We start from the raw sequence: 12,506 nt of genomic DNA, 5'->3' as shown, positions 1-12,506 counted from the left end.
CTCTCCCTCCTGATGGTCCCTGTGCCCTGGCAGGTGGCTGTTCCCGATCATCGGCCACATGGGGATCTGCACCTCCACCGGGGTCATCCGGGACTTCGCCGGGCCCTACTTCGTGTCCGTAAGTAGATCCTGGATCYRGGKGCCTSAGCACAATTCCTGCTKCCTCTGTTCTCCCTGCCTTGGAGCYTTCTSAGACAGCYCTGCCTTCTGTTCAAMATAACAGCTTGAAGTGTCCTAAGGACCAGGGATCGTTGCTGTTGCTCCTTGGGCTGCTCCAGTGGAGCTCATTTGGGGGCCTGGTAAATAATGGCTGGTTTGGTGAGGAGGAGGGGAAAAAATCTTGTATTCCAGGCTCTAAATCAGGAGTTTTGGACTTAAATTGTCTTAATTCTGAGTAACAGAAATGCCTTCAGCTTCCTCAGCATAGCTGTTTCTGTTGTGCTCAGCATCAGGTGTGTACCAGGCCTCTTAAGCTGCTGGGAGTCCTGGGGGTTCTGAAAGTAAAGRCAGTTTTAATTTGGGATAATTAATTCTCCTAATAGACTGGGATGTTTACAACTGAGAGGTAACAAAATATTAACACTTATGAAAAAAATGAAGAGGAACAAGGCACTTGTAGGTAGATGATGTCACAATCTGGAGTATAAATATTCCCGTGCCCAGATCAGGGGTATGGAAACAAAGGGAATCCAAACCCAGGCACAGCTGGGATGGGTGTGTGGGGCAGTKGGATCGCTCAGCCATCCACCTCTGAGAGCTCCAGCAGATCCATGCTCTGAGTATTGCACAGTTTCATCCTTCTGAGGCAGTTTTTGTTTTTTTTTTTGTAGGAAGACAACATGGCATTTGGAAAACCAGTGAAGTAAGTGCTGCTTGTTTGTGTTACACTCACCAACTTTCCTGCTGGTGYCCTGCATTCCTGGGGACAGATGTGCTATGACATTGCTTTTCCTGGTGCTCAGCTCCCCTCAGTGTTGGTGGCCACTGTGTCTCTGTTTTAAATTAAATTAAATCTTTKTTATCAGTGTGACAGCTGGTGGTGTTAATAACCAGAGCTTTGTGGAGCCCTTGTGAGGGGAAAGGAAAAGGCTGAGCCATTCAAAGGCGATGTTAACAAGTGCTCTGAGTGCACACTGGTGCTGAGCTGATGAGCTGATGTCACTGACATCCTGCCGGTGGTTTGGGGAGGAGAAGGGCCTGGGTTTGTGTCTGTTGGGTCAGGTTTGTGTTTGGAATGGCCAGGAGGTTCCTTCAGGATGTGGGAGCAGTTTGGGGCTGTGCCCCTGAGCTCTGTGATGTCTCTCTGAGCACCCTTTCTGCAGTCTCTGCTCAGCTCTGGCCATTCCTGAGGGTTTCTCCAAGTCCTTTAGGCAGGGCCAGGAGTTGGACTCGATCCTTATGGGTCCATCTCAGGAGACTGACCCCCAATCATCACAGGGTGAGCAGGCAGAGGGGAAGGTGCAGCAGAGAACAGTGCAAAGGGAACTGCTGTGGTGTTTGCAGGTACTGGAAACTGGACCCCAGCAAGGTGTACAGCACTGGGCCCAACGCCTGGGACACGGCCGTGCACGACGCGTCCGAGGAGTACAAACACCGCATGGTACAGCTCATCCTGCTGCCAGGGGAGAGGGGAGGGAGGGGAGCCCTTCCCCACAGGCTCCAGGGAGCCCTTCCCCACAGGCTCCAGGGAGCCCTTCCCCACAGGCTCCAGGGAGCTCTGGATACCCCATCCCTGGCAGTGTCAAAGGCCAGATTGGAGCCACGGGCTGTCCAGTCCACCCAACCCAAATAACCCCACGTTTCCAAAGCTCCGCAGTGGTTTGAAGGGATTCCTCCCCATGGGAGTGGGGCCTGTGGCTCTCCACCAGGACTGGGGAACCTCAGGGACAGGATTTCTCATCCCTTTTTCTGTTCCAGCACAACCTCTGCTGTGACAACTGCCATTCCCACGTGGCTCTGGCCTTAAACTTGATGAAGTATGACAACAGCACCTCGTGGAACATGGTGAAACTGTGCTTCTTCACACTCCTCTATGGCAAATACGTCAGGTGAGCTGAGGGACAGCCCWGATTTGGCATCAGAAGGGGCTCTTTCCTTCTCTTGATCCCTCGGAAGCGTCTGCCTGTCCTGTGGAGAGGGAGGAACACCCCAGGCCGTGGGTGTGTGTGGTGGGTGGTGGTGCTGCCACTGCCTGTGCTCAGCAAAGAACCAGCAGTGCTTGCTGCTTGCACTAGATRCTGCTCCCAAAATGCTGTTTCTGGCTGCTAATTTGGAGTGCCTGGAATTTGGGAAATGCTGGCTAAAGCAAATCTCACTCCGTGTTGTCTTCTGGCTGGGTTAGGTCAGAACACAAGGTCACAGGATGGCTTCTGTCCAAGAATTACTGGTTTGCCTTCCCTCTCCTGAATCTTGTTTACATAAAAACCAGTCCCATTTCCAGCTGCTGTGGAGCTTCCAGCTGGAGTGGGGAGGGAAGCCCCGAGCTTTCCTTATGGAAAGGGTTTTGAATCTCCATTTCAGCTCCTTGTGCCTGAAAAGTCCTCTGAGGACTGCCCTGCATAAAACTCTACTCCTGTTGAGTCTTCCCTCTTCTGGGAAAGCTTCTTTACCAGCTCTTGAGCAAGGGCAGCTCCTGCTGTCTTGGTTAAATCCACCATCTGTCGGAATAAYGAGCCCTGTGGTAATAGGATTTCATTTTTTGTGGTCTCCTGTTGCCATTCCTGTCTGTGCAGGTATGAAATGGGCTTCTCTTTGACTTGATTTAAGGTGGAAGGAGACTCTTGCCCTACTGTTTGTGGTACATTTGTTGTGGCCCTGASTGAGTGTCAGTTTTTAAGGCTGAATCTCCAGGATGGGGTGTGTGGCAGTGCCAGCACTGGGTTACAGTCAGGAAGGTGTATCTCCCTCTGATTTCTCCAGTTTTTGTCTCTGCTGTTTGCTCACATTTCCCCCTTTCCCTCCTGCAGCATAGGGGGCTTTGTGAAGACCTGGCTGCCCTTTGTGCTGTTCCTGGGGGTGATTGTGACTGTGGTTCTGACCCTGCACCTGCGGTGATGGCAGCTCTGGAGCCCCTGATCCCTGAGCACACAAAGGAAGGAACTGTGACTGATCCAGCGGGATGGAGGTTTTGGACTCAGGGAGCCCTGTTCCAGGGAGGGTGGCAGCCCCACTCCATCGCAGCAGCTCATCTTCCTCTCCTGGGATTGGCTTCTTTTCCTCCTGTTTCYGTTCTGTCAGTGGTGTCTCCCGGTGTCAGGGCTCTGGAACCTCCTGCTCCCCCTGTTCCTGCAGCTGGGGCTGTGGGAATGGGGTCAGGGAAGGAGAGGGGTGGGCACCTCTGCTTTCAGTGCCAAGGACAGCCCCAGGCAAGCTCTGCCTCGTGCAGTGGCACAGGCAGATGCACCTTGGGAGGGTTTCTCTGRTCACCTGCTTTCGTCCTCTTCACCAGATGCTTCCTCAGATTCCCTGGATCTGCAGTTAGGAGTTGCTGTTTTCCCTGTGGCACACATTCCAGAGTGGAAGGGTGGGCACTCAGCGATGGCCCCCCAGCAGTGGCAGGAGCTGGTTGGGCTGGGACACTCCTGAGGGACRCTCTGGGCAGGGCCAGCTCCCCTGGTGCTGCTGCTGAGCCTGGAAAGGCAGGACAGTCCAAGGGCTGGCTTGGGAACGGCTCATGGCAGCTGCTTGATCCCTTTTAGCTTGTGCCAGAGAAAATACCACGGCCCTGCTTCTCCCTGGCTCTGAACTGCTAAATCTGGCACTGCAGTCCTCACAAGGCTCTCGTCTCCCTTTGATCCCTGCGCTGTGTCAGGCGGGGACTGGGGCRGGGAGGCTGAGCCGGGGCTTGGGAAAGCTCTGGGAGCAGCAGCTGAGCTTAGGGCTGACAGGAGGAGGTGCAGGTGCCCATCTTGTGAAGKGGGGCACGGGGCTCTGTCCTGGCTGCTCCTGGGGTGGTGATTTAGGAATGGTTTAGGGAGTTTGGGAGAGCACACCTGGGCTGTGGCAGGAAGGGAGTTTGGATGTTAGTCTGAGCCGGGGGAGTTGTAAAACCAGGCCTGGCTGAAGAGCCAGGCTGAGCAGCTGAGCAGGTTCCTGCTGRCTGCAGAGGAGGGAGAAGAGCTTTTCCACTCACACCTGAAAAACCAGCTCAGTATTTCAGTACCTGACGTATTCCAAACTCAAGGAGTGCTTGTGGCCCACAGGAAAGTGTTTCTGGAGTCCCTGCCATGTCTGCAGCTTCCTCTGACTGGGAGCCCAGTCACTGTCACCCCTCTGGTTTTCAGACCCCTATGTGCCTCTCCCATTTCCCCGACTCCTCCAGCCGAGTAGGAGGSTTGGACCCTGTGCCCATTTCTGTGTTTTCCCCTTTTCATCAGTCACTTTTAAATCRCCCCTTAAGCCTCCTGCTCATTATTGTCCCTCTGTCACCCCTTTCTGGCCTTCCCCATTAGCCTGGAGCTGAAACTTTCCCTTGGAGAGTGTGGGATGGAGKGTGCTGGGCCTGGGGCTGCTCAGAAAACCAAAATCGTGCTCAAAGAGAACCTGGATTTAGGAYGGAGTGTTCCCAGCTCTGCTCCGCCCAGGAGCCAGCCTGGTGGGAGAGGGGAGTGCTTTCCAAACTCTTGATTTCAGTGGTTCCTGGCAGTGCCCAGTCCCGGGCTGGATCTGCCCTCAGCAATAACCTCGAGCCCCCTTCAGCCCATCCTGTCCATGTTTTATCCACGAGCTCTACGAGAATTGCCAAAGCAGAGACTTGGGGGTGTCAGGGGGGCCCTGGACTCCCCAAACCCCACTGTGAAWTTCCCTCTCGTTTGCTCCTGATGCTTTTACCAGAGCGGAGTTTGGAATGGCGAGGGCGAGCCCCCATCCCTCATCCTTTGTTCCCTTCATCTCTGCGGGGCGCTGGATTTCTTTGTAAATATTTAAACTCTGCTTCTGTGGTTTCATAATCCCGACAGCAGGGAAATAAACTGATTTCTGTGGATGTCTCCCAAGTGCTGCATCTCTTCCCTCCTCCCAGCCCTCAGCTAAGAGTGGGGTTGGGATCAGGATCTGCCCTGAGCCCCATCCCCTCTCCTGCCCAGAGGAGCCGTGTCCTGGAGCTCCCACACCTTTGGCTTTGTGAGCTCACCCTTTTCCCCCTCCAGGGAAAATCCACAGCCCTGCTGCGGGGAGGAGGTTTGGGGGGCAGGAGGAGTTGGTGGGATTTAATGGTGGGTTTGGAGGCTGGGCAGGGGCAGCCGCGTGTTCTGGGGTGGGAGATGTGTCTTTGGTTCCCTTCAGCTTCCCTTTTGTCTCTCCTGGGCCTTCTTTTCCCGGCTCCGTTCCCTCCCCAGCCCCGAGCCCCATTTCCCTGGGGAGGGGATGCCTGTCCTGGCCCTGGGGCTGCTGGAAGCACAGCCAGACCCATTTTCCTCTCTGCCAGCAGGATCTGCCGCCTGCGCTGGGAGCAGGGGAGGCTGTGCCTGCTGACAGCAGATGCAGCCCCCGATTTTCTGTTCTGACATCAGAGGCTGGAGCTGTGGCAAGGGAGGACATCAGCCTTCARATGGGGCTGTGTCCGAGGATTTCATGGTGCAGCCATTTTATGGAAAACCACCCGGATCCTCCTGCTCGGCCCTGCAGGCAAACAGCCTCAGCTCCTGCAGGAGGAGAGCAGCTCTGAACTTCATCCATCCCACAGAGCTGTCCCTGCAAGGAGAGGGGACAATGCCATCCCCATCACCTCAGGGGTCCCTCCTCACTCCCAGGACGTGTCCCACTGCTCCCCACGCATTTCCTCATAAATGTGTACACTGTGGGTGCTGCAGGAACAAAAAGGGTCCAGGATACCCCAAAAGGCTCGGTGCCCAGCCAGAGGGGCTCAGAGCGGAGCCCCAGCCCACTGTGGGAGCACAACTGTCCCCACATCACGGTCCCCTGCACAGACCTGGACCCCATGGCAGGGACCCCATGGCAGGGACCCCATGGCAGGGACCCCATGGCAGGGACCCCGTTCCTCAGGGCCTCCCCCAGCAGAGCTGAGCTCTGAGCTCCCTGTGAGGGGGAACAGGAGCGTGGCCCACGGGTAGACAGCAGAAGCCACTGCTGAAGTCTCATTTCCTGACAAACCAGGCTAAAAATAATCCCCTTTTCTTGCGGTCGSTAAGTGCTGCCACCTCGCCTTAACGCTGGGGGGGCCTGACCCCCACCCCCGGCCTGGCACCGAGGGAAACTGAGGCACGGGTCCCWTTGTGCCAGGCAGTGCTCCTGCCCAGGGTTTGTGCTGGGCCGATCCTGCGTGGGGCTGAGGACCCCCCGGCCATTCAGAGCCAAATAGGATTGTTCCTGGCAGGGTGAGATTGTGGGGCTGGGGGGAGCTATGGGGTGAGGAGGGGCTGAGGGTACCCATGGGGTGAGGAGGGGGCTGGGGCCATCCCATGGGGAAGGAGCCGTGGGCTGGGAATGCCTTATGGGATGGGGGCCATGGAGCCAAGGACACCCTGGGGATACAGATCCTGCAAAGTCCCAGGGACCTGGGCTTTTGGGGTGGGGGCTGCAGAGTGCTGCAGGGGAGCAGATGCACTGCTCCCCCATGCCCAGCACAGACCGGTYCCCCCAGTTCCCCCAGTTCCCCCAGCTCAGCCCAGGCGCTCTCTCAGGAACCCCAGAACCGCACTGCTCCCCCAAGTCCTGTGTGACACCGGGGTGGGACATCTGCCACCCCCTCCCCTTTCCCCACACCCTTGGCTTCGAGTCTTCACCATGTTTGGGGTCCCCCTGTCCCATCCCCGCTGTGCCACCCCTTCCCAGGCGCCTGACGCCTCCAGTTGAGCCCAGTCGAGCCCAGTCGAGCCCAGCTGAGCCCAGCTCAGTCCCGTCCGGCGGGTGCTGCTGGCTCCAGTCCCTGATTTCGCGGAGGCGCTGCGGTTGAGTCACCCCGGGCGGGCACCGGGCGGGGCGGGGACCGGGGACACCCGCGAGGGTCCCGTGCGGGGCCGGGGGCACAGAGACCCCCGCCCGGGCAGGTAATGGGGGCGAGGGGCTGAACCCCCCGCGGGGGCTGCACTGGGGCCGGGGGAGGCTGCGCTGGCCCCGCTCCGCTCCCCGCCGGGCACGGTGGGTCGGGGGCTCTCGCTGTCSCCTTCGAGGGGCGGTTTTTGTTGTCCCCACGCTGTGACAGAGGCCTGGGGCTGCCCGGGGTCTGCGGCCCCCGAGGGGTCCCGGTGCTGGGAGGAGGAGGGGGCTGTCCCGGCTGTGGGGCAGCGCTGGAGCGGATCCGCCGCTCCCCGGGGGCTGTGGGGTCACTGGGGTGGGTCCGTTATGGGGAGGGGGCGTGGGGGGTGTTTGACTTCGTCTGGACCCCCCTCCATCGGTCGGGCTTCCTGCAGTGTAAAACGGGAGGCGTGCACCCCCGGCCGTGCCTGACTGGGGAGGTTGAACTGGTTGGACTGGTCTCCGTGCGGGGTGGGGGACAGCAGCACCCCTCTGCACAGCGCGGGGCTCTGCTGCTTTTTGGGGTCCCCTCAGGAACCGGGGGCCGCAGCAGCGCCGGGCTCGGACCTAGGTGACATTTTTAGGTGGTGGCTGTGTTCCGGGGTGGGGGGACACCCCGTGCGCCGGCGGTAAACAGGATACGAGCGGCTGCGGCGGGGAGAGGCGGCGGCATCACCCCGGCCCCGGTGAGAGGCTTCGTGTGCCCCCACAGCCCCGAGAGCGGGGGAAGGGGGTGGGGGCCGAACCCGCTCCCCCTGAGGGGGGCAGGGGGTGCTGGGGGTCCCTGGTGCTGGTTTGGGGTCCCTGGTGCTGGTCTGGGGTCCCTGTGTGTGGTTTGGGGTCCCTGTGTGTGGTTTGGGATCTCTGTGTGTGTTTTGAGGTCTCTGTGTGTGGTTTGGGGGCCTGTGGGGGGTTGGCTCAGGTGTGCTCAGGTGCTGGGCACCAACCCTGGGGGTGTCTGACACCCCCGGCGCTGGCACAGGGGCACCTGACGGGCAGGGACGGGACCCTCGTTGGGGTTGGGGACAGGCCGGGACAGGGCCACCCGTGTGGCAGGGTCAGAGTCACCTTTGGGGCWGGGGACAGGGCCGCTGGTGGCGGTGGGACCGTGCCAGGCGTGGCTCTGTGGGTGCTCAGGGCCCGGGGGTGCCCGGGGGGGTTCAGGCTGTTCCTGCCCCACGGCTGCTGCAATTTCCTGCCCTCGGTGRCAGCGGGCAGCGCTTTCCCAACGCCGGGGACAGGAAGGGGCGCCCCGAGGCCACGCCGGGCACGGGACAGGGCCCCGCAGATGCGAGCGGAGCAGCCCGGCTCGATCTGAGCCCATGGCGGGGCAGCCGAGCCCCTTCTGCCATCTGTCCCTGTGCCCTGCGCCTTCTGCCATCTGTCCCTGTGCCCTGCGCCTTGTGCCATCTGTCCCTGTGCCCTGCGAACCCACGGGCAGGCGGCAGGGGCAGAGCCAGCCCTGAGCAAACACGCTGGGCAAACAGAGGCGGCGGGCGGGACCCGGCAGGGCAGGATCCCGATAGGGATAGGATCCCGGGAGGGGCAGATCCCGACAGGGGCAGATCCCGCAGGGGCAGATCCCGCAGGGGCAGATCCCGCAGGGGCAGATCCCGTAGGGGCAGATCCCGGGAGGGGCAGATCCCGCAGGGACAGGGGCAGATCCCGCAGGGGCAGGGGCAGATCCCGACAGGGGCAGATCCCGACAGGGGCAGATCCCGACAGGGGCAGATCCCACAGGGGCAGATCCCGCAGGGGCAGATCCCGACAGGGGCAGATCCCACAGGGGCAGATCCCGCAGGGGCAGATCCCGGGAGGGGCAGATCCCACAGGGGCAGATCCCACAGGGGCAGGGGCAGATCCCGCAGGGGCAGATCCCACAGGGGCAGGGCTCGCCTGGCACGGAGAGGTGGCAGGAGCCGCACGATGTCCCCGGGCGCGCCCTGGGCCAGCCCCTGCCCCTCGCTCGGCCCCGTCCCTCCCCTCGTTTGTCGCGGGGGTCGCGGGGGTGTTCAGGGTGGGGGGTGGCCTGAGCTCCTCCCCCGTTGTTTTTTCAGCAGGATGAGCCGGAGGGATCGTCCTCAGCGGCCCCGAGGTGCCTCTCCAGATGTTGGCATCGCTGGTGCACGCCCGGCACGCTGAGCACCCCGYGTCCCCTCGGGGTGTCCCCCGGCTGTCCCCAGAGCCCGCCATGGCCCTGGAGCCCGAGGCGCTGCTGGACCTGAGCTTCCTGACGGACGAGGAGCGGAGCTGCATCGCCGAGGTGCTGCGCCGGGACTGGCAGCTCCGCCGGCGAGAGGAGGGGCGCATCAGGTGGGCTGCGGGTCCCTGCTCGGCGACACCCCTGGGGACAGCACAGACCCCCAGGAGCAGCTAGTGTGGGGTCTGTCACCCCTGGGGACAGCACGGACCCCCAGGAGCAGCCGGTGTGGGGTCTGTCACCCCTTGGGGACAGCACGGACCCCCAGGAGCAGCCGGTGTGGGGTCTGTCACCCCTGGGGACAGAGCAGCGGAGCCGAGGGTCCCCTTGTCCCCTGGGGATGGGGTCACACCGGCACCAACCAGGGGTCCCAAACCCCCCGGAAAGCGGGGCTGGTGTCCCCCGGGCCCCGCTGCCGTGGCTCCATGGGTTGGGAAGGCTCTGGGGCCGATGGCAGTGCCACCCTGGGGTCGCAGTGTCACCCTTCCCCACCAGCAAACTCCGCAAGTCGGTGTCGGACCCGGCGCGGCTGCGGAGCCTCACCGGGGACTGGTTCTGCGACGCCCGCGCCCAGCGGCACCGGCCCCAGCTGGGCTCCGACCTGGTCCGAGCCTCCATCCGCCGCAGGAGGCGGCCCCGGGGTACGTCAGGGGTGCCCGGGGGGGACAAGGGACACGGGGACCGGGGCTCGGCCCTCTGAGCTCCCCGGTGTCCCCAGGAGCGGGGGAGCTGCAGCGCGGCCCCGGTGCGGGTGAGCTGGAGCGCATCGGGGAGCGGCTGGCCGAGGAGAAGGAGCAGCAGGAGGAGGAGGAGGAGGAGGAGCAGGAGGGGGTGTCACACACGGAGCAGAGGTGAGGGGAGGGGACAGAGGCTGTCACCCCACAGGTACCCCATGGCTGGTGACATCTGTGCCCTCTGGAGTGGCACAGGGGCTGCAGGGAGCAGAATTCGTGGTGGAGGGGATGGAGCAGCCCGGGCCGGTGTCTGACACCATTCCAGGGCTGCTTCCCCACCATCTGTGCACCTCCGTGTCCCACCGCCCCAGTGTCCCCCCTGTCCCACTGTCCGGCTGTCCGGCTGTCCACCCTCCAGACCAAACTAACAGCGCTCTCTCCCCACAGTCCCCCCTCGGAGGAGGTGCAGGAGCCCCCGGAGCCCCAGGTGGGTCCCTGGGGGGGGTTGAGCAGTGTCTGACACCGCAGTGATGGGTGGGGGTCTCTCTGCAGCMCCCCGCTGCCATCCCGAGATTGTGCTGCCCTCGGAGCGATCCCAAACCCCGGCGAGGGTGGGAAATGTCCCACAAAATGTCCCGTGGGGTGTCCCATACCTGGTGAGGTGCCCAGGGACGCAGAGGGGTGTGCTGGGGGCACAGGCACAGGAGGAGGAGGGTCCCCGTTCTCCCGTTCTCACCGTTCCCCTCGCAGCCCATCCCTCCTGGCCGGGCCGGGGAGGGGACCCCGGTGCCACCGCCCGTGCTGCAGGGTGACAGCGCAGCGAGGGAGCAGGAGAGCACAGCCCGGCCAGGTAACCGGGGTGGGGGTGGGGATGACGGGGGCTGGAGCCCCCAAAACCGCTCACCCGCCTCCTCCCGGCCCCATTGGGCCCCTCATCTGCCACCCACCCCTTGTGACACCCCCGCAGGTGACGGGRGAGGGGGGAACCCCTTCTGCACATCCAGCACCGAGGAGGATGAGGAGGAGCCCAACTCTGCACGCAGCAGCCGCGATGGGGGGCAGGTGGGATGGGGGCTGGGGGCTTCAGAGGGGCTCTATGGGATTGGGGGAGATGGAGAGGCCTGAAAGGGCTTTTGGAGGGGGTGTATGGGGTTTTTTAGGGCTGTAGGGTCTTGAGGGGGCTCTATGGGCTTGAGGGTTGGGTGGGTTGGAGGGGTTTGGAGGGCTAGAAGTGTCTGTACAGGGCTAGCGGGGGCTCTATGGGGTTGGAGGGGGTTGTACGGAGTTTCCGGGGTCTGGAGATGACTGTGGGGTTTTGGGGACTGGGGGCACTGAGCAAAGGCAGCTCATGGGCTGTACCCAAGCACCAGACCCTGCCGGGAGCTGGGTGCCCTCAGTGGGGCTGGGGGCCCAAGGGGGGGTGCTGACCCCTCTTTGCATTTCCAGAGCCCAGAGACCCCCCAGGCACAGGAGAAGGTCCCCGAACCGCTGTCCCCACAGAACGGGCACCCGGCCCCGAGCCTGAGGAGCACCAGCTCGTCCGTGTCCAGCCTCAGCTCCTCCACGGTGCGGGACCGGGATTGGGATCGGGATTGGGATCGGGATTGGGATCGGGATCGGGATTGGGACTGGGGTGGGTGTGGGTGTGGGGGCTCGGGGTCACCCCCAGCCCCCTGAGCGTGTCCCCCCGCAGCTGAGCGGGAGCCTGATGAGCCTGTACAGCGAGGGCGAGCTGGGCAGGGTCCCCGTGCGCGGCTGTGTCCAGTTCTCCCTGCGCTACGAGGCGGCCCGGGAGGAGCTGCAGGTGCACGTTCTGCGCTGCCGGGAGCTGGCCGAGGCCAAGAAGCAGCGCTCGGACCCGTGAGTGCCCCTCCCCTGGTGCTGGCCCTGCCCAGGTGTCACCCCGGTGTCACTGACCCCCCATTTCGGCCCCAGCTACATCAAGACGTACCTGCTGCCCGACAAATCCAACCGCAGCAAGCGCAAGACGGCCGTGAGGAAGAGGAGCTTGGATCCCGTCTTCAATGAGACCCTCAAGGTTTCTGACCCTGCCCTGGGTGCTGCTGGGTCCCCCTGGTTCCCATGGGGTGGATGATCTCACCCCGTGCCCCTCCCCACCAGTACAAACTGGACAAGAGGGACCTGCAGGGCCGGACCCTGAACCTCTCCGTGTGGCACCACGACAGCCTGAGCAGGAACCTGTTCCTGGGCGAGGTGGAGGTGGCATTGGGCACCTGGGACTGGGCCAACACCCGGCCCGAGTGGTTCAGCCTGCAGCCACGGGTGAGCTTTCCCCTTTCCCCTTTCCCCCAGCCCGCCCTGCCCGTGCCTGGCCCCTGTAACCCCCTCCTCCTCCTCCTCCTCCGCCTCCTCCTCCTCCTCCGCAGGTGCCCATCCCCTCGGACGGCCTCGCCAGCCGGGGCAGCCTCAACCTGGCACTGAAATTCATCCCCGCCGGCTCGGAAGGTGAGAGGGGCCCGTGGGCACCGGGGGGGGATGAATTTCAGTGCCCTGAGCTCTGTGTGCTGCAGGAGCGGGGATGCCGCCCACGGGAGAGCTGCACATCTGGGTGAAGGATGCTCAGAGCCTCATCCCGCTGCACAGCGGCTCCGTGGATGCCTTCGTGCAGTGGTGAGGGGGGTGACACCCTGGGGACA

At 62.6% G+C, this 12,506-nt stretch overlaps 2 protein-coding genes across 5 annotated transcripts in view; both read left to right on the top strand.

The window, feature by feature from the left end:
- TMEM222 (transmembrane protein 222) overlaps positions 1–4,988 on the top strand; it is a 7,303-nt gene extending 2,315 nt beyond the window's left edge. The window contains exons 2-6 of the mRNA XM_057384747.1: positions 34–118; positions 831–862; positions 1,504–1,600; positions 1,918–2,048; positions 2,967–4,988. Coding sequence (XP_057240730.1) covers positions 34–118; positions 831–862; positions 1,504–1,600; positions 1,918–2,048; positions 2,967–3,054 — 433 coding nt within the window. The 3' untranslated portion in view covers positions 3,055–4,988. The remainder of the gene's footprint in view (positions 1–33; positions 119–830; positions 863–1,503; positions 1,601–1,917; positions 2,049–2,966) is intronic.
- Positions 4,989–6,862: 1,874 nt separating this feature from the next.
- SYTL1 (synaptotagmin like 1) lies at positions 6,863–12,497 on the top strand. 4 transcript variants are annotated; one of them, XM_057384758.1, is made up of 14 exons: positions 6,863–7,007; positions 7,560–7,661; positions 9,036–9,288; positions 9,671–9,816; positions 9,894–10,026; positions 10,297–10,336; positions 10,600–10,699; positions 10,817–10,911; positions 11,296–11,415; positions 11,543–11,709; positions 11,785–11,887; positions 11,971–12,132; positions 12,237–12,315; positions 12,381–12,497. In XM_057384758.1, the coding sequence occupies exons 3-14, from the start codon at positions 9,083–9,085 to the stop codon at positions 12,482–12,484; spliced, it is 1,455 nt and encodes a 484-aa protein (XP_057240741.1). In that variant the 5' UTR covers positions 6,863–7,007; positions 7,560–7,661; positions 9,036–9,082; the 3' UTR covers positions 12,485–12,497. The 4 variants fall into 4 exon arrangements, with proteins under 4 accessions (XP_057240741.1, XP_057240742.1, XP_057240744.1 ...); XM_057384759.1 differs by having other exon boundaries at positions 9,033–9,288; XM_057384761.1 differs by lacking the exon at positions 7,560–7,661.
- Positions 12,498–12,506: the final 9 nt, after the last annotated feature.

Source organism: Malurus melanocephalus, unplaced genomic scaffold, assembly GCF_030028575.1.
Source record: "Malurus melanocephalus ecotype Western Australia unplaced genomic scaffold, MMel_1.1 scaffold_743, whole genome shotgun sequence".
NCBI classification, from domain to species: domain Eukaryota; kingdom Metazoa; phylum Chordata; class Aves; order Passeriformes; family Maluridae; genus Malurus; species Malurus melanocephalus.
The sequence above is the reverse complement of the archived record's forward strand: the minus strand, read 5'-3'. Positions and strand labels throughout refer to the sequence as shown.